This window comes from Mustelus asterias, chromosome 12, assembly GCF_964213995.1.
Source record: "Mustelus asterias chromosome 12, sMusAst1.hap1.1, whole genome shotgun sequence".
Taxonomy (NCBI): Eukaryota; Metazoa; Chordata; class Chondrichthyes; order Carcharhiniformes; family Triakidae; genus Mustelus; species Mustelus asterias.
The window spans coordinates 50,812,903-50,837,150 of record NC_135812.1 but is presented as its reverse complement, the minus strand read 5'-3'; the positions used below and the strand labels follow the sequence as shown (position 1 = coordinate 50,837,150).

The window sequence follows — 24,248 nt, the reverse complement described above, 5'->3', positions numbered from 1 at the left end:
GAAGGTAAAGGCATTGATAGGTTTTCTTAACTGTAGTGTTGGCATGGGGGGACCAGGACAGGTTGTTGGTGATCTGGACACCTAATAACTTTATTCAGTTATGTTAGAATATGCAATACTTATCCAGATCGGCAGGTGGAATTTATGCTTTGTCTGTCTGCTTCTGTGCTGTGGTTGTGCAGACCTGATACTAGAATCAATGGGAATCATGGTCTTATTCAACTTTTCTACAGAAAAGGTCAATTGTGTCCCCAAGTTGTCTTTTAGTGTAATCTCACCTCAAGAAGTTTCTTTTCCATGATCAGATAATTTTAGTGGTGTGATTGGGTTTAGGATTTAAGGTTTATGCATTTGCATCTTCATGATCAGTGTCCCAAAGAACGTTTATTAAGCATTGTGCAATGTAGGAAACACAGTAACTAGTTTGTAAAACAATAATACAACCAGATAATTTGTTGGTTGGGGATAAATCGGGGTTACTAACTTCTGGCAAAAACCTTGAGGGGCACTTTGACATGATGGTGAGCTTGAGATCTGAGGTGGTAGGATGGTTGCTGTTTCTGCAGATCTGTAGGAATGGGTTAGGAGGGTACTGTAGACTGTGAAATAACAGTTCAGTGCCCCCTGGACACTGAGAACCCGCAAGCACAAATACAAATGGACAGGTATATGCAAAAAGAAGAAACATAAGCAAAGACTACCAGAGACAGATGAATTCCAGGACAAAAAGGCATCATTTAAAAAACAGCACTTGTGAGAATGCAGCACTTTCTGGTACCAATAATCCTGTTAATTTTTTATACTGGGTGGGTTACAATCTCCCCTGAATACGGCTAGGTTGTCTAATGGGCAGTTTGCATTGTAAACATCACAGCTTTCAGAAGTTGAGCAGCCCATTTATTTCAATTCACAGTACATTATAGATTGTTGCATGGCAGTGCACGCTCACACCTTCGAGAGAACTTTGCTCTCCTCCTTTCAATCTCATTGTACTCTGCTGAATGGTCCCATTCTATATCTGCCCAACACCTATTTATAATCTCATGTCCTTATCTACATCTCCTCCTGGTCCCATTCTTCCCCCCTGCATCCATCCCCCTCCTCGTGCACACCTTTTGTTTGTCCCATTCCACTTCTACTTTGACATCTTCCATTCTAACTGCACTTCTGGTCTTTCCACCGATCCTACACAAGAATTTGTACTTGCAGATTAGATGAAATGCAGAAACATGGCTTTAAGCCTAGATTTAGATCATAACCTTTTGTTTTTCTGAAGCTTACACTGACTGGATCCAAGGCCTTGTCCAGCTTCTGCTCTTCTCCCCACACAATGCAGACCTCAGGACACACATCCTGCTCCCTCCAATCATAGCCACATCTTTTCCACATTCACCTTTTCTCCAATCTCAGAACTGGAAGTACCTCAACTCAGATAGCTGTACACCCAAGCACTGTCACACTGAGGGAAAATTGCTCAGTACTGCATTGAAGTGTCTGACTAGATAATGTAGTCAAGCTTTGAGTGGGGCCTGAACCCACAAATTCTGACTCCAGGTGAAGGCAATGAGGATCAGCATCTCTTTCTGCACTTGAAGCCTCTGTCATCTGTGTTCTCATACTATTGGGTTGACATCTGGTGTCATGAAGAGCAGAAATTTCCTCCAATTAAAGATTATGAAGATGGATACCGTAAACTACAACATAATATAAATATCAATTACTGCAGATGCTGGAATCAAACAAAAACACTGGAAAATCTCAGCAGGTTTGGATGACTGAGCTCAAACTACCTAACCCCTGTCTGGCCACCATCACTAGTCACACCAAGTTGTTTGCAAACTCATCATCCTAATTAATTTGGAGTTGTTTCCAACTCCATATCCTCACATTCCTAGTGCACAAAAATTAAAACACTAACAAAGGGCTGGATACTATCCTATTTGTGGAAAGCTCTAGACCAGTACTGCATTCCATTCTGGCATCCAAGCTAATATTACCCCCTACAGCCTACACTATGAGCTTTTATTGTCCACAATAACCTTTGATGTGGCAACTTATCAAAGCCTCTGGAAATCTAAGTACCGTACATTCACTGGTTCACCTTTATCCACAGTATGTGAAACCTTCAAAGAACTCCCAATAAATTGGTTAAAGATGATTTACCTTGCAGAAAACCATATTCATGCTGCCTGATTGGCTTGAAGTTTTCCAAGTGTCCTGCTATAATGGCTGGAATTTTCAGACTGTTCACACCAGTGGGATTCTCTGGTCCTGCTGGCAGCGCATCCCCATCCGTAGGTTTCCCACTGGTGTGGAGTGACGTCAATGGGAATTCCCATCGACAGTGGCAGGACCAGAGAATCCCGCCACTAGCAAACATGCCACCTCCTGCCAGCAGGAAACACACAGCTGGAAGGCCGAAGAATCTCATGACAAATGTTAGGTTAAATGGCCTATAGTTTTCTGCTTCCTGTCTCCCTTTTTGAATAAAGGAGTTACATTTGCTATCTTTTAATCTAATGGAACCTTCCCCAAATCTACAGAAGTTTTGAAAATTAAAATCAATGCATCAACTATGTCCCTAGCCACTTCTGTCAAGTCCTCAGGATGAAGTCCATCTGCACCTGGGGATTTGTCAGCCCACAGACCCAACAATTTACTCAATACCACTGCCCCAGTGATTGTAATTTTCCTGAGTTCCTCCCTCCCGTCTGCTTCCTGATTTATAGCTATTTCTGGGATGTTACTTGTGCCCTCTATAGTAAAGATGGGTGCAGAATACAAATTCAGTAAACTGATACGATAGATAGGTAATGTCTATACTGACATTACCCAAGCAGCCCAGCTCATGTAAAAGTATTTTCTGTGGAAGATCAATTTATGAAGGCCAGTCATTTTAGGACTTTTGAGTTTGAGTATTTTTATTTGCAAATAAAACCAGCAGAAAATACACCATATTTTAATGGTCATGTCTGTTTTCAGAAGGAAGTGCCACATGCACCATTGACTCAAAACTTCACAATGTTTTCTTGATAACGTGTGAAGTTTATATAACTGGTGGCAAAAAGAAACTATTTTGAAAATAGTTGAGCTGTCAGTTCCTTTGAAGCAGCACTTGCAGTCCTGAGGGTTTAAATACACGTTCCATATCCACTAGAGGCTTCAGAATCTGACTGAATAATTCTCCTTGTAGCATTTGCACTAAGATCAAGATTGAAACACTGGTAGGGAGAACATGATTGATATTAAAGTACTCATTACAATCAATGGCCAAAACAAGTGTTAAAATCCGCTGAATTTGAAATGACCGAATAATGTCTTTTCAGCAATATGGAAATGTTGCTGAAGGTTTCCATCTTGCACTTTAGGACAAACACAAGAATGCCAAATTTTAAACAATCACAATTTATACCGTAGGGAAAATGACTTGTTGGCAAGTTGACTCTGATTAGCCTCTCTGTGGCAACATCTCAGCCACTATCAGCACACCAATCAACCAGCAGTCTCTCATGCAGTACAAATTATTGCTCTTTGAAATTTGGCATTCTTGTATCTGTCCTGATGAGTGCAAGATGAAAAGCTTCAATATTCAAGACCTGGATTACCAAGTGACTGAATCTTTTCTATAAAAATCTGACTATCAGTACTAAATTCTGGGAGACTTCCAACACTAAGGTAAACAGGTGAGTGCGCAGCGAGGAGGATCAGGGATGGAGGAATAAGAAAATGGAGTATAAAATACAAAGTATTTACAGATAGTGACTACAAATTACAGGGCTTGGATACAATGCAGCAATCGCCAGAGTTTAGCGAGGTGGCTCTTCATTCTCACCGTTGCCTGCACATTCTGGCGGAAGGAGCCTCCGGGCATTGGATTTCACCCATGGATGTTCCATCACACCCTTGAGAGGAAGTCTCAGTGTTGGATTATGTCGAAGCAATTGGCGGATTAGAGTCTTGGCACCCTCGGACATGCTGGCTGGAAAATGGATGTCAACCTGAAAAATTGATAATCTGGATTTTGATTCTGTTTGAGAAATAGTTAAAGATGCAATAATATTGAGTTTGTAAAAAGTTGATTCAAAGACAATTCTAAATTAGGCTTACTGATGACAAGCAGATTTCATCACAATCTAGACCAGTGTGTTCAGAAGTGAGTACCAAATGTATTACTGGACACAGGCCAGGGTTCAATTAAAAACTTTAAATCACAACTCCACCTATAGCTGCTCACCTTACAGATCTTCCTATATGTCTCCTGGTGAGAGGGTGATTCGAAGGGAGGGTGTCCTACCAAGAACTCGTAGCACAGAATTCCCAGGCACCACAAGTCCACTTTTTCATCATGCAAGCGCCCTTCCACCATCTCTGGAGGCAGGTAATCCAAAGTGCCACACAAAGTCTTTCTTCTGCAAAGGATTTGATATGTAGGATCAGATAAAACTTAAAATGCCTGGAAGCAGCTCACCAATCACCCACCCCAATATTGATACTAGTAAAACCCAATGTCTGATTCACTGAAGTACAGCAACGCACATGTTCTAAACCACAGGTGGGAACTATAAGCAAAAGACTGATTTTCTTACATCTGCCATATCACTCTCAGGTTATACCTCATGCTGAGCAAAGAAAGCCTCAGATGTACTCACAATAGCAGATCAAAGTAAGTATACTTTGAAATTTCCACCCACACCTGGCTCACTCCAGGAAACAAGCAAGAGTGAAATCAAAAGCAGAAAAGAGGCTTTGGAAAGCAGGGAAGGGAGATGATGTGGCACAAGGGTTGAGTGAGTTCCAGATTGTGAATATATAACAGTTCAAATGCCGGTAGGGCAGAGAACAGGTAGATATGTGTTCTCTGACCGCACACATCAGACCCAGGACATTGTTTAAAGAAACATTTGGATGCAGGACACCAGCAGAGCTTGACAGGCATAAAAATGACAGGAAAGCAAAATAGTTAATAAATAATAAATAAATAGTTAAAAGGTGTGGCAGCATCTGCAGAGAGAAAAGAACAGAGTTAACGTTTCAGGTTTCCCAGTTTGGATCAAAGGCCGAAGACTTGAAAAATTAATTCTGTTTTTCCCTGCAGATGCTGCCAGACCCGTGAATATTTCCAGCATGTTATTTGTGTTACAGGAAAAGCGGCAATGCAGATTAGTGTACTGGAGAATCTGGGATGCTGTGATTTGGTAAATTATAAGTTGTGGAGCAGGCAGTCAGTGATGAACAGTCATGTACTTGAGTCACTGAATGAAAGTTTGAATTAGGATCAGGGAAAGGTGGAGTTAGAGGAGATATTTGAAGTGGATGTCAGTGATCCAGGTGACAAATTAGGATAGGAACTGAGCTCAGAAATAGGGCACCAAAGATTTGTATCCACATCACAATGGAGATTTTACTGTGAACCAGAGGTGATGATCCCAGTCTGACCAACGTTAATCGAGCAGAAAGTACAACTTGTTGATCCTCCTGTCGGGCACTGAATTAGGCTCACTAATCTATTGCCCATTGTAAGCTACTTTCAAATTCCAATGAGCAACATATGAAAGACTGGCTAATTCCCAACTGTAGGATTAGATCTGAATTTTGTACACTCTTCAATTGGTATTTTTCCAAAGAAAATTATAAATTCCAACCCCATTTGCTTGAATCTCATCCAGCGTTCTCTCTCATTTTGATTTGCTGCGCCTGGCCTGTGTTACATTGTGTAGTTCCTTTACGATTGTCAAATTGTGACCATCACTAAAGGAGATGGCTTGGGCAAGGTGTTTGCTCCTTACACAGTATATTCCTGATCACCGTGCACCTTAGTGGAAACATTCTTCTAGATCAGGCATCAAAGTGACAGGTTTTCTGCTACTTGTGCAGACAGGTCATTGCAATTGATGATTGTTACAAACCTTGATGATGGAGCATGCACAGACCACCCAAAGTCAGCTATTTTCAGCTCCCCACGCAGGCCCAGCAGCAAGTTCTCCGGTTTGATGTCTCTGTGAATCACCTTCTTTAAATGACAATAATGCAGTGCGTCTGCCAGCTCTAACATGTACTGCAATATTCAAACAACAAAAACATCTTCAGTATCACTTTCTACTCTGTAAATTCAAATTAAATACATTTTAAATGGTCATGTTAGGAACACCATCAGAACCAGTGTCAAATTCAGCCATCTTTTGGAAAGTCATTTATACAAGGTGGGTTAAGAGTGTCATAGAAACCCTACAGTGCAGAAGGAGGCCATTCATGTCTGCACCGACAACAATTCCACCCATGCCCTATCTCCGTAACCCCACCTATTTATCCCGCTAATCCCTCTAACCTATGCACCCCGGGACACCAAGGGCAAGTTAGCATGGCCAATCCACCTAACCCACACATAGAATCATAGAATCCTGCAGTGCAGAAAGAGGCCATTCGGCCCATCGAGTCTGCACCAACCACAATCCCACCCAGGCCCTATCCCCATATATTTACCCACTAATCCCTCGAGCCTATGCACCCCGGGACACTAAGGGCAATTTAGAATGGCCAATCCCCACGCAGACACGGGGAGAATGTGCAAACTCCACACAGACAGTGACCCAAGCCGGGAATTGAACCCAGGTCCCTGGAGCTGTGAGACAACAGTGCTAACCAGAGTGTCACCGTGCCATGTCAGTAATCTAGTGAATCTCCTGTGCAGCATTAAAGAAAAACTAATGGGTTTCAGTCAGTAGTAGTGTACGCGAAGCCTGAGGCAGATACAGTCATAGAAATCAATGATAGAATCATAGAAACCCTACAGTACAGAAGGCGGCCATTCGACCCATCGCGTCTGCACCGACAATAATCCCACCCCAGGCCCTATCCCCACAACCCCGCTAATCCCTCTAACCTACATATCCCGGGACACTAAGGGGCAATTTAGCGTGGCCAATGCAACTAACCCACACATTTTTGGACTGTGTGGGGGAAACTGGAGCACCCAGAGGAAACCCACGCAGACATGGGGAGAACGTGCAAACTCCACACAGACATTGACCCAAGCCGGGAATCGAACCCAGGCCCCTGGAGCTGTGAGGTAGCAGTGCTAACCACTGTACCACCTTGCCACCCCACAGTGCCCATGGATAATGCTTGGCAGTCTGAGGAATCTGGTCTGACAATCAGAGGTCATCTTCTTACAGTTAAACTTCACTGATCTAACAAGCCAGATAAACCTCATTATATTTTAGTCACAATTAGCACTCTATTCATTTCAAAGCAGATTTATAAATTAACCTTTCTCCATACTATTTAGATTTCTAAATAATCACAAAAAATACTATACCCTGGAGAGAATTAGCTGGCGTCAACAGTTGAATTAATGAGATCACCAATAAAAAAAACTAAAATTTAAAAGCTCAACTATTGAGGAGGAACGACAGAAATCCTCTGGAGGAGGGATCCTTGGGAGGGGGACAAAATATAGGAAATTACAGACTAGTTAGTTTAACATCTGTTGTTGAGAAAGTGTTAGAATCAATTATCAAGGAAGCATTATCGGGACATTTGGAAAGTCAAAACACTATCCATCAGAGTCAGCATGGTTTTAAGAAAGGCAAATCATGTTTGACTAATTTGCTGGAGTTCTTGGGGATTCTGTAGATATAGTATGTCTGGACTTCCAGAAGGTGCCACACCAACGGTTAATTCACAAGGTTAGGTCACATGGGAATTAGGGGTAATTTATTAGCTTGGATTGGTGACTGTCTTCTGTCCATCTTGATGTGGAGATGCCGAGGTTGGACTGGGGTAAGCACAGTAAGAAGTCTCAGAACACCAGGTTAAAGTCCAACAGGTTTATTTGATAGCTTGTGGCTTGTGCTACCACATAAACCTGTTGGACTTTAACCTGGTGTTGTGAGACTTCTTACTGTTCAGTCCATCAGCCAGTCGGGATAAATGGGCTTTTCTCTGGATGGCAAGAATTAGTGGGGTGCCACAGGGTTCGGTCCTTGGGCCCCAGCTATTTACAATCTATATTGACTTGATTTGGATCTATAGCCAAATTTGCAGATGATACAAAAATAGGCGGGACAGTAAGTTGCAATGAGGAAATAAGAACCGTACAAATGAATATAGATAAGAGGGTGGGCCAAAATGTGGAAGATGGAGTTTAACATGGGTAAGTTTGAAGTTATGCATTTTGGTCGCAAAGACGGGAAGGCGACTTATCTAAATGGGGAGAGACTTCGGGGTGCAACGTGCAGAGGGATCTGGGTGTCCTCGTTCATGAGCCACAGAGAACTATCATGCAAGTATAGCAGATAATAAAGAAAGCGAATGGAATGTTGACATTTATAGCTAAAGGAATAGAATATAAAGGTAAGGAAGTATTGTTGCAACCATACAAGGCATTGGTGAGGCAACACCTGGAGTATTGTGCACAGTTTTGGTCTGTGTATCTGAGGAAAGATGTAGTGGCATTGGAGGCAGTTCAGAGGAGGTTCACCAGATTGATTCCAGAGATGAGGGGTTTGTCGTATGAAAAGAGATTGAATAGTTTAGGCCGATACTCTCTGGAATTTAGAAGAATGAGGAGAGATCAAATTGAGGTATACAAGATGATAAAAGGTGTGGATAAAGTAGACGTGGAGCAGATGCTTCCGCTGGTGGGGCATTCTAGGACGAGAGGTCATAGTCTTAGACGCAGCATGGGTTCATGAAGGGAAGGTCATGTTTGACTAATTTGGTGGAATTCTTTGAGAACATTACATGTGCAGTGGACAATGGGAAACCTGTGGATGTGGTGTATCTGGATTTCCAGAAGGCATTTGACAAGGTGCCGCACCAAAGACTGCTACATAAGATAAAGATGCACGGTGTTACGGGTAATGTATTAGCATGGATGGAGGATTGGTTAACTAACAGAGAGCAAAGAGTGGGGGTAAATGGGTGTTTCTCTGGTTAGCGATCAGTGACTAGTGGTGTGCCTCAGGGATCAGTGTTGGGACCGCAATTGTTTACAATTTACATAGATGATTTAGATTTGGGGACCAAGACTAGTGTATCAAAATTCGCAGATGACACTAAGATGAGTGGCAGAGCAAAGTTTGCAGAGGATGCTGAAAGTCTGCAAAGGGATATAGATAGTCTAAGTGAATGGGCGAGGCTCTGGCAGATGGAGTACAATGTTGGTAAATGTGAGGTCGGAATGATAGGAATGACAGCAAAATGGACTATTATTTAAATGGTAAAAAATTGCAGCATCTGCGGTGCAGAGGGACCTGGGTGTCCTTGTGCATGAATCACAAGGAGTTGGTTTGCAGGTGCAGCAGGTAATTAAGAAGGCAAATGGAATTTTGTCCTTCATTACTAGAGGGATGGAGTTTAAAAACAGCGAGGTTATGTTGCAGGTGTATAAGGTGCTGGTGAGGCCACACCTGGAGTACTGTGTACAGTTTTGGTCTCTTTACCTGAAAAAGGATATACTGGCACTGGAGAGGGTGCAGAGGAGATTCATTAAGTTGATTCCAGAGTTGAGAGGGTTGGCTTATGAGGAGAGACTGATTAGACTGGGGCTATACTCATTGGAATTCAGAAGAATGAGGGGAGATCTTATAGAAACATATAAGATTATGAAGGGGATAAAAGCAGAGAAGTTGTTTCCACTGGCGGGTGAAACTTGAACTAGGGGACATAACCTCAAAGTAAGGGGAAGCAGATTTAGGACTGAGTTGAGGAGGAACGCCTTCACCCAAAGGGTTGTGAATCTGTGGAACTCCTTGCCCAGTGAAGCAACTGAGAATACCTCATTGAATGATTTTAAGGCAAGGATAGATAAATGTTTGAACAGTAAAGGAATTAAGGGTTATGGTGAGCGGGCGGGTAAGTGGATCGGAGTCCATGAAAAGATCAGCCATGATGTTATTGAATAGCGGAGCAGGCTTGAGGGGTCAAATGGCCTACTCCTGCTCCTAGTTCTTATAAGAGGTAGCAAATTTGAAAAAGAGTTGAGGAGAAACTACTCCCAAAGGGTTGTGAATCTGGAATTCGCTACCCCAAAGTGCGGTGGATGTTGGGACAGTGATTAAATTTGAGAAGTTAGACAGATTTTTAATTGGTAATGGGTTGAAAGGTTAGGAGGGAAGGCAGGAAAGTGGGGATGAGAAGCATATCAGCCATGATCGAATGGAAGAGTGGACTCGATGGGTTGAATGGCCTAATTCTGCTCTTCCATCTTATGAATTTATGAACTAAATCTCAGTCAATTCAGCAGTTCAACAGCCCAGTTCCATATTCAATCCCTAAATCCAGCACTGCCACTCTCACACATCTTTGGAACACCCATGCACTGCATCTACACGAGAGATATTGATTTCCGGCCGATAGCTGCAGTACGAGACTGGGCCAGGGCAAGCAACTTGCAATTTCCATTAGCAGTTTTTTACATGCCAAGTCCACAACCTCAAACCGGTTGCTGCAGTTAGACACTTCACTAGGAAATGTTAGAAGACACACACCTTGTTCCCTCCCAGGAATGTCATTAGTGGAAGTTAGAGGTGCAAAGCACAAGGTGACAGGATAGAACTAACAATAACCATAATACAGTTATGCATCACTTTACAGTTGGCAATGAATGTACATCATTTATTGATCTTTACTCACAGTGGCACTCTGCTGCTCAGTGAAGCATCCACGTTTCTGCAACTCTTTGTACAGCTCTCCTCGAGGGGCATATTCTAACATGAGATAAATTCTTGTCCGATCAAAGAAATAGTTGTAAAGCCTCAAAATATTTGGATGCCTGAAATTTAAATAGTAGTGCATCATGGATGCTGTTAGCAATGAACAATCAGAAACCATCGGTTCTGGAATCATTTGTCCTCAAATCATTTGTCAGGGAGAACTGTGGATCAAATTCCGTTGAGATTGTGAAACAAACTTACTCAGAAGTTCACAAGTGGATTTGAGTGAAAGCATTTTTGCGAACTGACTTTAGGGGAGAGAGGGTTTACATGATAGAAATGAAACACTCACTTTTATAGAAAAGAAACAAATCATTATCCCAGCCGTATGATTTTTCCACTCATGCCACTGTGGATAAATGAGACTATAGACATTTAAGTAAGTTGCAAATTCTTACATGGCCAGGAACAGAAACCAGTGTACAGAGATAAAAGACACAAGTTTGAAGTAGAGAATGAATCCCTCAAAGGCTACAGCCAAGAAATGCACATAAAAAATAAGATGTGAAAATAATTTCCCCAATGGCCTAGAGGTGTGCGGGGACAAATTAAGAAAAATAAAACACTTACTTGAGATGAGACTGAATTTCAATCTCTCTTCGGAGTTGATGCTCAACATTCTCTCTCTCAAGATGGGACTTGAAGAGCACTTTCAGTGCCAGGATAAACTTTGTATTCCGTTCACGAGCCAGGTACACATTTCCAAATTTGCCTTTTCCAAGAGGGCGACCAATGTCAAAGTTATCAATGGACCAGTTTCTGATTTCAAAAACAACATTCATTTAGTGAGTGCAAATGTAATATTCAAAACAGTCTCAGAAAGCAAAGGAGCAAGAGTTGAAGGGACAGAAAAACTTAGGAGCAAAGATTCAAACTGGGGACACAGCACATTTTTATGTACAATTCCTGTATTAAGGATTTTTCCCATGCACAGACATGAGATATTTTGACTTGATAACTACCAAGATTTATTGGTGCATAACATGCACCTACCTGTACTGACAGATAATGGTGGCATTTCTTATGCTATGAATCTTGATCTATAGGGATGTCTGTATCTTCCAAATGTCACCACATTCTGACTGAAGCCACAGAACAAGGGCTTTGACCACCTGCAAAATTGTAAGCCATTTCAAACTAGTCATATAGCTAATAACTGGCTCAGGAGGAAGATGAACCTAACCAGCGCCCCATTCATTTAGATCCACCTGCCACACAATGCCCAATCTTGGAGCTGGCCAGAAACATGAATGTTACACAGTTCCATTTTTAAAAGCTTTGTGCAGACAAGTCAAAGTAGAAGGCCCAACTTAAGCAACCATTTTAACTGATTTCTGCAGTTTTGGCTGAGAGAGAAAGACTGGACTGGGACTGGGCTGCTGTATTGCTATTCAAAACACCCTCTGCTGGATAAATATAGCACAACCCCTAAAGTTTTGGTTAATGTGTGAAATACACTACATTGTATGATGCATTACAGGAAGTACATACTATCTGCAACAGATTGCGACTTGTGTCATTAGGGTATCCCAAAACGAGTAACAGCCAATTCTTTGCTTTTTGATCTGAAGTAACTCTTATTCAGTAGGCAAAGGCAACTAGAGAATGAGAAGCGATTAATCACAAATAAACAACAGAATTTACACAGTGAAGAAATAAAAGATACTCACTTAACCAACTGCTGCTGTCTTTCTGGTTCTGTCACCACTCTTTCAACTCCAGATCCCAGAGCTACAGGAAAGATTGAAACTACATAACCTTATTTTCCATTGAATTCTGGTGTAAGAGGACATTGACAATATGTGGACAACCAGTGGCACAATAATTTCAGTTTCCAAAAGTTAAGGCTCCAACCGTAAAAATGTCCATGACGGTGTGGACAGAGCAGATCCCATAATACACTGCAGGAAATAAGGGGTCTGACATTACTGGAGGCAAAAGGGTAAACAAAATGTCTAACGTTCACAGCCCACCTAGAAGTGCCATGCAACATAGCATGGAATTGCGCAGAATGAGACCCCATTGTATATTGCAGGGCTGGTATTACCTGCCAAGACCAAAGGGGGCTTAGTATCATGGAATGATGCAGCACTGGAAGCCAGTCATGCCTTTACCTGCTCTTGGAAAGAGTTATCCAATTATTCCCACACTCCTGTTCATCTCCCACAACCATGGAAGTTTTTTTCTCTTCAGGTATCTTATTTCCTTTTGAAAATATTACTGAATCTATCAAAAGCAGTGCTATCCAGACCACAACATTGTTTACCATCCTTTCTGGAAATAGATTCAATAGCATAAAACTATCAAAACCACCCTTCACTTTGAACATATTAATCAAATCTTCCTTTGACCTGTTCTGCTCCAAGACCAGTTTCCAATCTCTCCACAAAACTATTGTTCCTCTTCTCTGGTACCAGAGTAACAGCGTGAATTCTTGCCAAGGATTCATGTGATGTCTCAAATGCAGTAAAAGTGACAAGCTGACAACAATTCTTAGCCAGCTTGTGCCAATCTACATCCACAAAATACAGCTCATGGCATCAGTTGGTGTCAAGGTGACTCCATTGTCTGGCTGCCTGGAGAGAGAACACTTGCATGATAAAGTGAGGCTGATTTGTCGCATTACTGTGCAGTTGGAACAATCTCATGGAACCAGGTCAAACATGGCCAAGAAAACCTCCTACTGATTATCATGTACTGCACCCCCTCAGCTGGTGAATCAATACTTTTACATTTTGAACACCACTTGGAGGAAGGTGCAGAATGTACACTGGGTGGGAAACTTCAATGTCCATCAGCAAGAGTGGCTCAGCACGACCACTGACCGAGTTGGCCGGGTCCTGAAGGCCATAGCTGCTAGCAGGTGTGGCAGGTGGTGAGGAAACCAACAAGAGGGAAAGAAAAAACCTGATCTCATGTACCTGTCGCAGATTCATCTATCCATGACAGTGTCAGTAGAAGTGACCACTTTATAGTCCTTGTGGGGACAAAGTCCCACTGTCACTCGAAGATACCCTTGTTTGTGTTGTGTGGCACTACCACCATGCTAAATGGGACAGACTTCGAACAGAGCTAGCAACTCAAGACCGGGCAGCAGAATTGTACTCAACCACAATCTGTAAGCGGATGGCCTAGCATATCCCCCACGTTACCATTACTGACATGCCAGGGAATCAACCCTGGGTCAATACAAAAATGCAGAAGGGCATGCCAGGAGCGGACCCAGGAATACCAAAAAAAATGAGGTGTCAACCTGGTGACACTACAATATATGACTACTTGTGTGTCAAACAGCATAAACAACAAACAACAGACAGAGCTAAGCAGTCCCACAACCAACAGGTCAGATCCAAGATCCTGCCGCATCAAGTCATAAATGGTGCCGGACAATTAAACAACTCACTGGAAGAAGAGGTTCCACAAATATCCCCATCCTCAATGATGGAGGAGCCCAATTCATCAGTACAAAGCATTCACAACAATCTTCAGCTAGAAGTGCCGAGCGGATGATCCATCTCGGCTTCCTCCGGAGGTTCCTAGTCTCACAGATGTCAGTCTTCAGCCAAATCGATTCACTCCTGGTGATAACAACAAATGGCTGAAGACATTGGATACTGCAAAGGCAATGGGCCCTGGCAATATTCCGGCAATAGTACTAAAGACCTGTGCTCCAGAACTTGCCATGCCCCTAGCCAAGCTCTTCCACTACAGTTACAAAACTGACATCTACCTGGCAATGTAGAAAATTGCCAATGTACGTCCTGTACACAACAGCACAGATCCAACCTGGCCAATTACTGCCCATCAGTCTACTATTGATCATCAGTAAAGTGATAGAAGGATCATCGACAGTGATATCAAGCAGCACTTACTCAGCAATAACCTGCTTACTGAAGTTCAGTTTGCATTCTGCCAGGGTCACTCAGCCTCTGCCCTCATTACAGCTTTGATTCAAATATGGACAAAACAGCTCAAATCCAAAGGTGAGGTGAGAATAACTGCCCTTGATATCAAGGCAGCATTTGACAAGAACATATCAGCAGTCCTGAATGATGAGCTGAGAAATATCAGCAAATGTGGCACTCTATTATAACAAGTTTTGGAAAGAGATGGAGTGGTGTCAGAAGACTGGAGAATTGCAAATATTACACACACAAAAAAAAATGCAAACACAAGCTGAACAACTGCAGGCCAGTCAGTTTAAAATCAGTGATGGGGAAGCTTTTAGAAACTAGAATTGAGGATTAAGGACCAAGACTGCAAGAAACTACAGAACACAGCCCAGTCCATCCCGCAAACCAGCCTCCCACCCATTGATTCTGCCAACACTCAGTTAAGCAGTCAGCAGAATCAAGGACCTCACGCACTCTAGACATACTCTCTTCCACCTTCTTCTGTTGGGAAAAAGATACAAAAGTCTGAGAATACATGCCAACCGACTCAAGAATAGCTTCTCTGCTGCCATCAGACTTCTGAATGGCCACACCATATATTAAGCTGATCTTTCTCTTCACCATATCTGTAGCTTCAACACTCTATTCTACATCCTTTCCTTTTCCCCTATGTATTTCATGAACAGTATGAACTGCCTTTATAGCATGTAAGAAACAATACTTTTCACTGTATCCCAAAATATGTGACAATAATAAATCAAATAACTTGGGCAAACGCAGATTAATTAAATAAAGCCAACACAGATTTGTTAAGGGAAAATCATGCACAACTAATTTGCTTGAACTTTTTGATAATACAAAGGATGGATTTTAAAAAAAATTCATTCGTGGGACATGGACGTTGCTGGCTGGCCCGCATTTATTGCTCATCCCTAGTTGCCCTTGAGAAGGTGGTGGTGAGCTGCCTTCTTGAATCGCTGCAGTCCATATTCTGTGGGTTGACCCACTATGCCGTTCGGGAGGGAATTCCAGGATTTTGACCCAGCGACTGTGAAGGAATGGCGATATATTTCCAAGTCAAGGTGGTGAGTGGCTTGGAGGAGCACTTGCAGGTGTGGTGTTCCCATTTATCTGCTGCCCATGTCCTTCTAGATGGAAGTGGTCATGGGTTTGGAAGGTGCTAAGGACCTTTGGTGAATTGCTGCAGTGCATCTTGTAGATAGTACACACTGCTACTACTGAGCCTCGGTGGTGGAAGGATTGAATGTTTGTAGATGTGGTGCCAATTAAGCGGGCTGCTTTGTCCTGGAAGGTGTCAAGCTTCTTGAGTGTTGTTGGAGTTGCACCCATCCAGGTAAGTGGGGAGTATTCCATCACTCCTGACTTGTGCCTTGTAAATAATGGATAGGCTCTGGGAGTCAGGAAGTGAGTTACTCACCGCGGTATTCCTAGCCTCTGACCTGCTCTTGTAGCCACTGTGTTTATGTGGTGAGTCCAGTTGAGTTTCTGGTCAATGGTAACCCCAAGGATGTTGACAGTGAGGGATTCAGTGATGGTTACACCATTGAATGTCATAGGGCAGTGGTTAGAGTGTCTCTTATTGGTGATGATCATTGCCTGGCATTTGTGTGGCGCGAATGTTACTTGCCACTTGTCTAGATATTGTCCAGATCTTGTTGCATTTGAACACGGACTGCTTCAGTATCTGAGAAGTCATGAATGGCGCTGAACATTGCACAATCATAAGAACATAAGAAATAGGAGCAGGAGTAGACCATCTAGCCCCTCGAGCCTGCCCCGCCATTCAATAAGATCATGGCTGATCTGACGTGGATCAGTACCACCTACCCGCCTGATCCCCATAACCCTTAATTCCCTTACCGATCAGGAATCCATCCATCCGCGCTTTAAACATATTCAGCGAGGTAGCCTCCACCACCTCAGTGGGCAGAGAATTCCAGAGATTCACCACCCTCTGGGAGAAGAAGTTCCTCCTCAACTGTCTTAAACCGACCCCCCTTTATTTTGAGGCTGTGTCCTCTAGTTTTAACTTCCTTACTAAGTGGAAAGAATCTCTCCGCCTCCACCCTATCCAGCCCCCGCATTATCTTATAAGTCTCCATAAGATCCCCCCTCATCCTTCTAAACTCCAACGAGTACAAACCCAATCTCCTCAGCCTCTCCTCATAATCCAAACCCCTCATCTCCGGTATCAACCTGGTGAACCTTCTCTGCACTCCCTCCAATGCCAATATATCCTTCCTCATATAAGGGGACCAATACTGCACACAGTATTCCAGCTGCGGCCTCACCAATGCCCTGTACAGGTGCATCAAGACATCCCTGCTTTTATATTCTATCCCCCTCGCGATATAGGCCAACATCCCATTTGCCTTCTTGATCACCTGTTGTACCTGCAGACTGGACTTTTGCGTCTCATGCACAAGGACCCCCAGGTCCCTTTGCACGGTAGCATGTTTTAATTTGTTTCCATTGAGATAGTAATCCCATTTGTTATTATTTCCTCCAAAGTGTATAACCTCGCATTTATCAACGTTATACTCCATTTGCCATATCCTCGCCCACTCACTCAGCCTGTCCAAATCTCTCTGCAGATCTTCTCCGTCCTCCACACGATTCACTTTTCCACTTATCTTTGTGTCGTCTGCAAACTTCGTTACCCTATCAACGGCTAACATCCCCACTTCTGACCTTATGATGGAGGGAAGGTCATTGATGAAGCAGCTGAAGATTGTTGAGCCTAGGACACTACCCTGAGGGACTCCTGCAGAGATGTCCTGGAGCTGAGATGACTGACTCTCCACAACCTGCTCTGGATGTGGTGTACATGGACTTCCTAAAGGCATTTGATCAAATGTCACACAACAGACTTGGGAGCAAAGTTAGAGCTCAGGGTATAAAAAAAATAATAGTACATTGGTTTGATGACAAAGACCGGTTTTGAATCACTGTTTTTCAGAATGGAGGAAGATTTACAATGGAATCCCCCCACAGGTTGGTTTTGGGACCTCTGCTTTTCCTGATATATAGTAATGGCCTAGACTTCTGTGTATGGGCACAACTTCAAAATATGTGGATAATACTCACGTACAAACCATTGAAGGTTGACATATGGCACCATGGGTTTTATCAAAGAGATATGGGGTGGGATCTTCCGGCTGCGCTCGTCCCAAGGTTGGAAAATGCTACCCGAGGTCAACGGACCTCTGTATGGTCCATAGAATCCTTACATTGCAGAAGGAGGCCATTCAGCTCATTGAGTCTGCGCCGACAACAATCCCATCCAGGCCCCTATTCCCGTAACCCCACAAATTTACCATACTAATCCTGGACACTAGGGTCAATTTGGCATGGCCAATCAACCTAACCCGCATATCTTTGGACTGTGGGAGGAAACCGGAGCAACCAGAGGAATCCCACGCAGACATTGGGGGGATGTGCAAGCTCCGCATTCAGACAGTGATATGAGGCCAAATTGAACCCGGGTCCCTGGGGCTGTGGAGCAGCATTGCTAACCACTGTGCCACCATGTCCCATGTGGGGACAATTCCTGTGGCAGGCGGGACAGTAAAATTCCACCCATAGAGTACAAAAGCAATGAAGTTCTGATAAATCTATATAAAACACTATCTCAGCCTCCAATTGAGTATTGCACCTAGTTCTGTGCGGCACATTTTAGAAAGGATGTGAAGGCATTAGAGGATGCAGAAAAGATTCACGAGAATAGTTCTGGATGTTGTGAATTTCTATTATGTAGAAAGATTGGAGAAGACAGGACTGTTCTCGGAGATGGTTGACAGATTTAATAGGTGTGTTCAAAATCATGAGGGATCTGGGCAGAGAGGATTGGGAGAAACTGTTCCCATTGATGGATGGGGAACAAGGAGACACTGGTTATTATTGGCAAAAAAGGCAACAGCAACATGAAGAAAAACTTTTTATGCAGCAAGTGGCTAGGATGTGCAATCCACTGCCTGAGAATGTGGTGGGAGGCAGATTTAATTGTGGCTTTTAAAAGTGAATTTGACAAATATTCCAAGGGGAAAGAAACGTGTTGGCTATGGGGAAAATCAGGAGAGTAGAACTAGTGAATTGCTCCTTTAGTAGGCCAGCATAGACACAAGAGGGCTGAATGGCCTCCTGTGCTGTAACCATACTATAATTTCAAAAAGGTTTTCCGACTAGAGGTTACACTGATTGGTCTATATCCCTCTTTCAGTATAACTTTGGCAGCATGTTTTTGCCTTGGTAAAGACATATGCAAAATATTCAATTAGTACAGCAGCCTCCATATGGCACAGAATTCATATTTATGGTCAGCCATGTGACTCACCTGAAGAAGGGGCTTAGAGCTCCGAAAGCTTGTGTGGCTTTTGTTACCAAATAAACCTGTTGGACTTTAACCTGGTGTTGTTAAACTTCTTACTGGAGAGAAAACCAGAGCTTTTCATTGTTCTGTGTCATATATCCTATAAAAGTAATGTTTATTACTCACAAGCAAGGCTTACATTAACACTGCAATGAAGTCACTGTGAAATTTCTCTAGTCACCACACTTCGGCACCTGTTCGGGTCAATGCACCTAACCAGTACATCTTTCGGACTGTGGGAGGAAACCCATGCAGACCTGGGGAGAATGTGCAAACTCCACACAGACAGTGACCCAGCCTGGAAATCGAATCTGGGTCTCTGGCGCTGTGAGGCAACAGTGCTAACCACTGTGACACCCATATGTAGAAGTATCCCAACATCAGTAACCATGATCAGAGTAATTGATAGATTAGGTGAAGGCTAGTAAATCAGTTACAGTACCTGCTGTCTGTGGAACTGCAGTGGAAACTTTAGACATGGCTTTTGAGAAGAGGGCAGTTGGTGACACTGGAATGGAGGATCCACTCAACTGTTTCTTCAGACAAGGCTTTGGACTCAACCTATTTGGAGTTAATGGCTGTGGAAAAGGCAGGAAACTATAAGGAACATTCACCAACGCTGCCAAAAACCAGAACACACTGCCCTCCTCCCATCATGCCCACACACTGCAACCCCCTCCCCCACCTCCCCATCCCATACCTCACCCATACACACACTGTACCCCCCTTTCTAACCCCCCCACACACCATACCCCCCCGTTCCTAACCCCTCCACACGCTGTATCCCACTCCCTTATGCCCCCCCCACACACTGTACCCCCCTCCCCCCACACACGCACTGTGCCCCCCTCCCCCCACACACACTGTGCCCCCCACACACTGCGTCCCACTCCCACACACACTGCGCCCCACTCCCACACACACTGCGCCCTCCCCCAGTTCCCCCCCCTCAGTTTCCTCCCCCTGTACCCCCTTCTCCCTCCCCCCTGACTGACACCCCCCCACCGTACCCCCATCCCCCCCGCACCGTACCCCCCTCTCCCCTGCACCGTACCCCTGCTCACCTCCCCACTGTACCACCCCTTCCCCCCCACTGTACCCCCCTCTCCCCCCCACTGTACCCCACCTCACCACCCCCCTCTCCCCCCCACCGGACCCTCCCCCCTCTCCTCCCCACCGTACCCTCCCCCCTCCGTACCCTCCCCCCCACCGTACCCTCCCCCCCACCGTACCCTCCCCCCTCTCCCCCCCATACCACCCTCCCCCATACGCCCCTCACCCCCACCGTACCACCCTCCCCTTAACCCCCACCGTACCCCCCCTCCCCGTACCCCCTCTCTCCCCGCACCGTACCCCCCGCCCCCTCACCGCACCCCTTCACCGTACACCCTCTCCCCCCTCACCGTACACCACCCTACCCCCTCACCGTACACCACCCTACCCCCTCACCTCTTCCTCCACCATACCCCACCTCTCCCCCCCGCACTGTACCCCCCCCACACCATACCCCCCCACTCCCGGACCATCCCCCCCCCCACCCCCGGACCATACCCTGTCTCCCCCCGCACCATATACCCCCACCCCCGGACCATCCCCCCCCCCCCCACCCCCTCCCCGTACCCCCTCTCCCCCCCATCCCATACCCCCTCCCCACCCCGTACCCCCTCTCCACCCCGTACCCCCTCTCCCCCCCATCCCATACCCCCTCCCCCCCACCCCATAACCCCTCTCCCCCCCCCCACCCCTGGACCGTACCCCCTCTGCCCCCCACCCCTGGACCGTACCCCCTCTGCCCCCACCGTACCCCCTCTCCCCCCACCCCCAGACCGTACCCCTTCTCCCACCCACCCCCGGATCGTACCCCCGCTCCCCGGATCGCACCCCCTCTCTCCCCGCACCGTACCCCCCGCCCCCTCACCGTACCACCCCCTCCCCCTCACCGTACCACCCCCTCCCCCTCACCGTACCACCCCCTCCCCCTCACCGTACCACCCCCTCCCCCTCACCGTACCCCCCTCTGCCCCCTCACCGTGCCCCCCCCTGCCCCCTCACCGTACCCCCCCGCCCCCTCACCGTACCCCCCCGCCCCCTCACCGTACCCCCCCCCGCCCCCTCACCGTACCCCCCCCCGCCCCCTCACCGTACCCCCCCCGCCCCCTCACCGTACCCCCCCGCCCCCTCACCGTACCCCCCCGCCCCCTCACCGTACCCCCCCCGCCCCCTCACCGTACCCCCCCCGCCCCCTCACCGTACCCCCCCCCCGCCCCCTCACCGTACCCCCCCGCCCCCTCACCGTACCCCCCCGCCCCCTCACCGTACCCCCCCAGCCCCCTCACCGAACCCCCCCCGCCCCCTCACCGTACCCCCCCTCTGACCCCTCACCGTACCCCCCCCTCTGACCCCTCACCGTACCCCCCCTCTGACCCCTCACCGTACCCCCCCCTGACCCCTCACCGTACCCCCCCCTCTGACCCCTCACCGTACCCCCCCTCTGACCCCTCACCGTACCCCCCCTCTGACCCCTCACCGTACCCCCCCCTGACCCCTCACCGTACCCCCCCCTCTGACCCCTCACCGTACCCCCCCCCTCTGACCCCTCACCGTACCCCCCCCGACCCCTCACCGTACCCCCCCCCCTGACCCCTCACCGTACCCCCCCCTCTGACCCCTCACCGTACCCCCCCCCTGACCCCTCACCGTACCTCCCCCCCCCCGACCCCTCACCGTACCTCCCCCCCCCCTCTGACCCCTCACCGTACCCCCCCCCTCTGACCCCTCACCGTACCCCCCCCCTCTGACCCCTCACCGTACCCCCCCCCCTCTGACCCCTCACCGTACCCCCCCCCCCTCTGACCCCTCACCGTACCCCCCCCCTCTGACCCCTCACCGTACCCCCCCCCCTCTGACCCCTCACCGTACCCCCCCCCTCTGACCCCTCACCGTACCCCCCCCTCTGACCCCTCACCGTACCCCCCCCCTCTGACCCCTCACCGTACCCCCCCCTCTGACCCCTCACCGTACCCCCCCCCTCTGACCCCTCACCGTACCCCCCCCCCTCTGACCCCTCACCGTACCCCCCTCTGCCCCCTCACCTTACCCCCCTCTCCCCCCTCACCTTACCCCCCTCTCCCCCCTCACCTTACCCCCCTCTCCCCCCTCACCTTACCCCCCTCTCCCCCCTCACCTTACCCCCCTCTCCCCCTTCCCACATGCATGCGCGCGCACACACTGTAGCCCTCCAAACCCCTATCTCTCGCACCTTCTTGCTGCTCCCCAGCCGCTGCGGGTCCCAGTTTTCCTTCGTGGTCATTCCGGATCAGATTGCCGGATCCCGCGGGGGGGTTCGGGGTAATCACTCTCTTGGGGAGTGGCGGGGGGTGAGTCTCTGTCCCTCTGGGGGTGGGGGTGAGTCTCTGTCCCTCTGGGGGTGGGGGTGAGTCTCTGTCCCTCTGTTTGTGGGGTCCCTCCAACGGTTGCCGCTCGCGCTCTCAGTTCAAACTGCGGCAGCTGCCAGCTGATTGGCTGATCAGGAAATACAACAGCACCCGGGATTGGCTGAATCTAAAGGCGGCTGTGATTGCCAGCTGGAGCCGCGCTGCTCATTGGCTGAAGGAAATACAACGCACCCGATTGGTGGAACTGTCAGAGTAGTTGATTGGATGAGGGGGTACAGCGCAGCGTGTGATTGGTGAATGCAGTTTGGCGCGAGACTGGCTAATGGATTGGCGAATCAGAAGGAGAGGCTGTGGAGTGAGGGCGGAGAGTGCGGCAGATGCTCACAGCTCAGGGAGCGGGTGTGGGGAGGGAGAAGAGCTCATATCCCAGCTCCATCAGCATCAGCGGGGCAGGGCAGGGCAGGCTGGCAGGCATGCTCACAGGGTTGCTATGGTCAGTAAGAGCTCAAACAACACCAGGTTAAAGTCCAACAGATTTATTTGGTAGCAAATGCCATTAGCTTTCGGAGCGCTGCTCCTTCGTCAGATGGAGTGGAAATGTGACCAGGCCCAGGGTATGGAAGGTTAGAATCATAGAATCCCTACCGTGCAGAAAAAGGCCATTCAGCCCATCAAGCCCCCACCCCCAGGATTTACCCTGCTTATCCCCCTGACACTAAGGGGCAATTCAGCATAGCCAATCAACCTAACCTGCACATCTTTGGAGTGTGGGAGGAAACTGGAGCACCCAGAGGAAACCCACACAGACACAGGGAGAATGTGCAAACTCCACACAGACAATGACCCAAGGCTGGAATTGAACCCGGGACCCTGGCACTGTGAGGCAGCAGTGCTAATCACTGTGCCACCCATTGACGTTTCTATTACTGCCAGGAAAGGAAAGCACCCACAATTATTGCAAGAAACTGGAGAGGCTGAGAATCTCCCCTTCAAAGAGTAGGGTTGCCAAGTGTGACTAAATGTATTCCTGGAGGTTTCATCACTTGACTTGCCCCCCCAAGTCTCCACCCCCATCCCACTCCCACCCCAGCAACATTCCAGCCATTAGTCAACCAACACATCCCATTCTTGTGACACACTGCCTTCCAGGTAGTCTCCATATCTAAGAAAGGATATACTTGCCAAAGAAGGAATGCAGCGAACGTTCACCAGACTAATTCCTGGGATGACCAGATGAGGAGAGACTGGGTTGACTGATCCTGTATTCACTGGAATTTAGAAGAATGAGAAGGGATCTCATTGAAACATATAACATTTCGGACAGGGTTGGACAGAATGGATGCAGGGATGTTGTTTCCCCACTAAGTCAGGATGGTGAGTGAATTGCAGGGGGAACCTCCAAGTGGTGGTGTTCCCATACATCTGCTGCCTCTGTCCTTCTCGGTGATAAAGGTCATGGGTTTGGTAAGTGCTGTCGAAGGAACCGTGGTGAATTGCTGCAGTGCATTTTGTGGATTGTACACACAGCTGCCACTGTGTGAATGTTAAAGGTGGTGGATGGGGTACCAATGAAGTGGGCTGCTTTGTTCGTGATGGTGTCAAGAAGTTGGAGCTGCACTCATCCAGATATACGTGGCAATTAAGCAATGTAAATGAAAGTATAGTGTTACAAAGTGAAATTGATAGGCTAAGTGCATGGGAAAACGTGGCAAATGAATTTCAATGTAGGCAAGTGTGAGGTCATCCACTTTAGATCTAAAAAAGATAGAACAGGATAATTTCAAAATAGTGAAAAGTTAGAAACAATGGAGGTTCAAAGATGAGGGCAGTGAGAACATAAGAACTAGGAGCAGGA

At 46.9% G+C, this 24,248-nt stretch overlaps 1 protein-coding gene across 3 annotated transcripts; it reads right to left on the bottom strand.

The window, feature by feature from the left end:
- Positions 1–2,900: 2,900 nt before the first annotated feature.
- aurkb (aurora kinase B) lies at positions 2,901–23,658 on the bottom strand. 3 transcript variants are annotated; one of them, XM_078225201.1, is made up of 9 exons: positions 22,258–22,488; positions 19,441–19,576; positions 12,386–12,446; positions 11,286–11,474; positions 10,636–10,774; positions 5,907–6,055; positions 4,235–4,409; positions 3,833–3,998; positions 2,901–3,221 (listed from the first exon to the last, which is right to left on the bottom strand). In XM_078225201.1, exons 1-9 carry the CDS (start codon positions 22,306–22,308, stop codon positions 3,208–3,210), a joined length of 1,080 nt encoding a protein of 359 aa, XP_078081327.1. In that variant the 5' UTR covers positions 22,309–22,488; the 3' UTR covers positions 2,901–3,207. The 3 variants fall into 3 exon arrangements, with proteins under 3 accessions (XP_078081327.1, XP_078081328.1, XP_078081326.1); XM_078225202.1 differs by lacking the exons at positions 2,901–3,221; positions 22,258–22,488 and adding an exon at positions 23,576–23,658 and having other exon boundaries at positions 3,680–3,998; XM_078225200.1 differs by lacking the exon at positions 2,901–3,221 and having other exon boundaries at positions 3,680–3,998.
- Between the last annotated feature and the right edge of the window lie 590 nt (positions 23,659–24,248).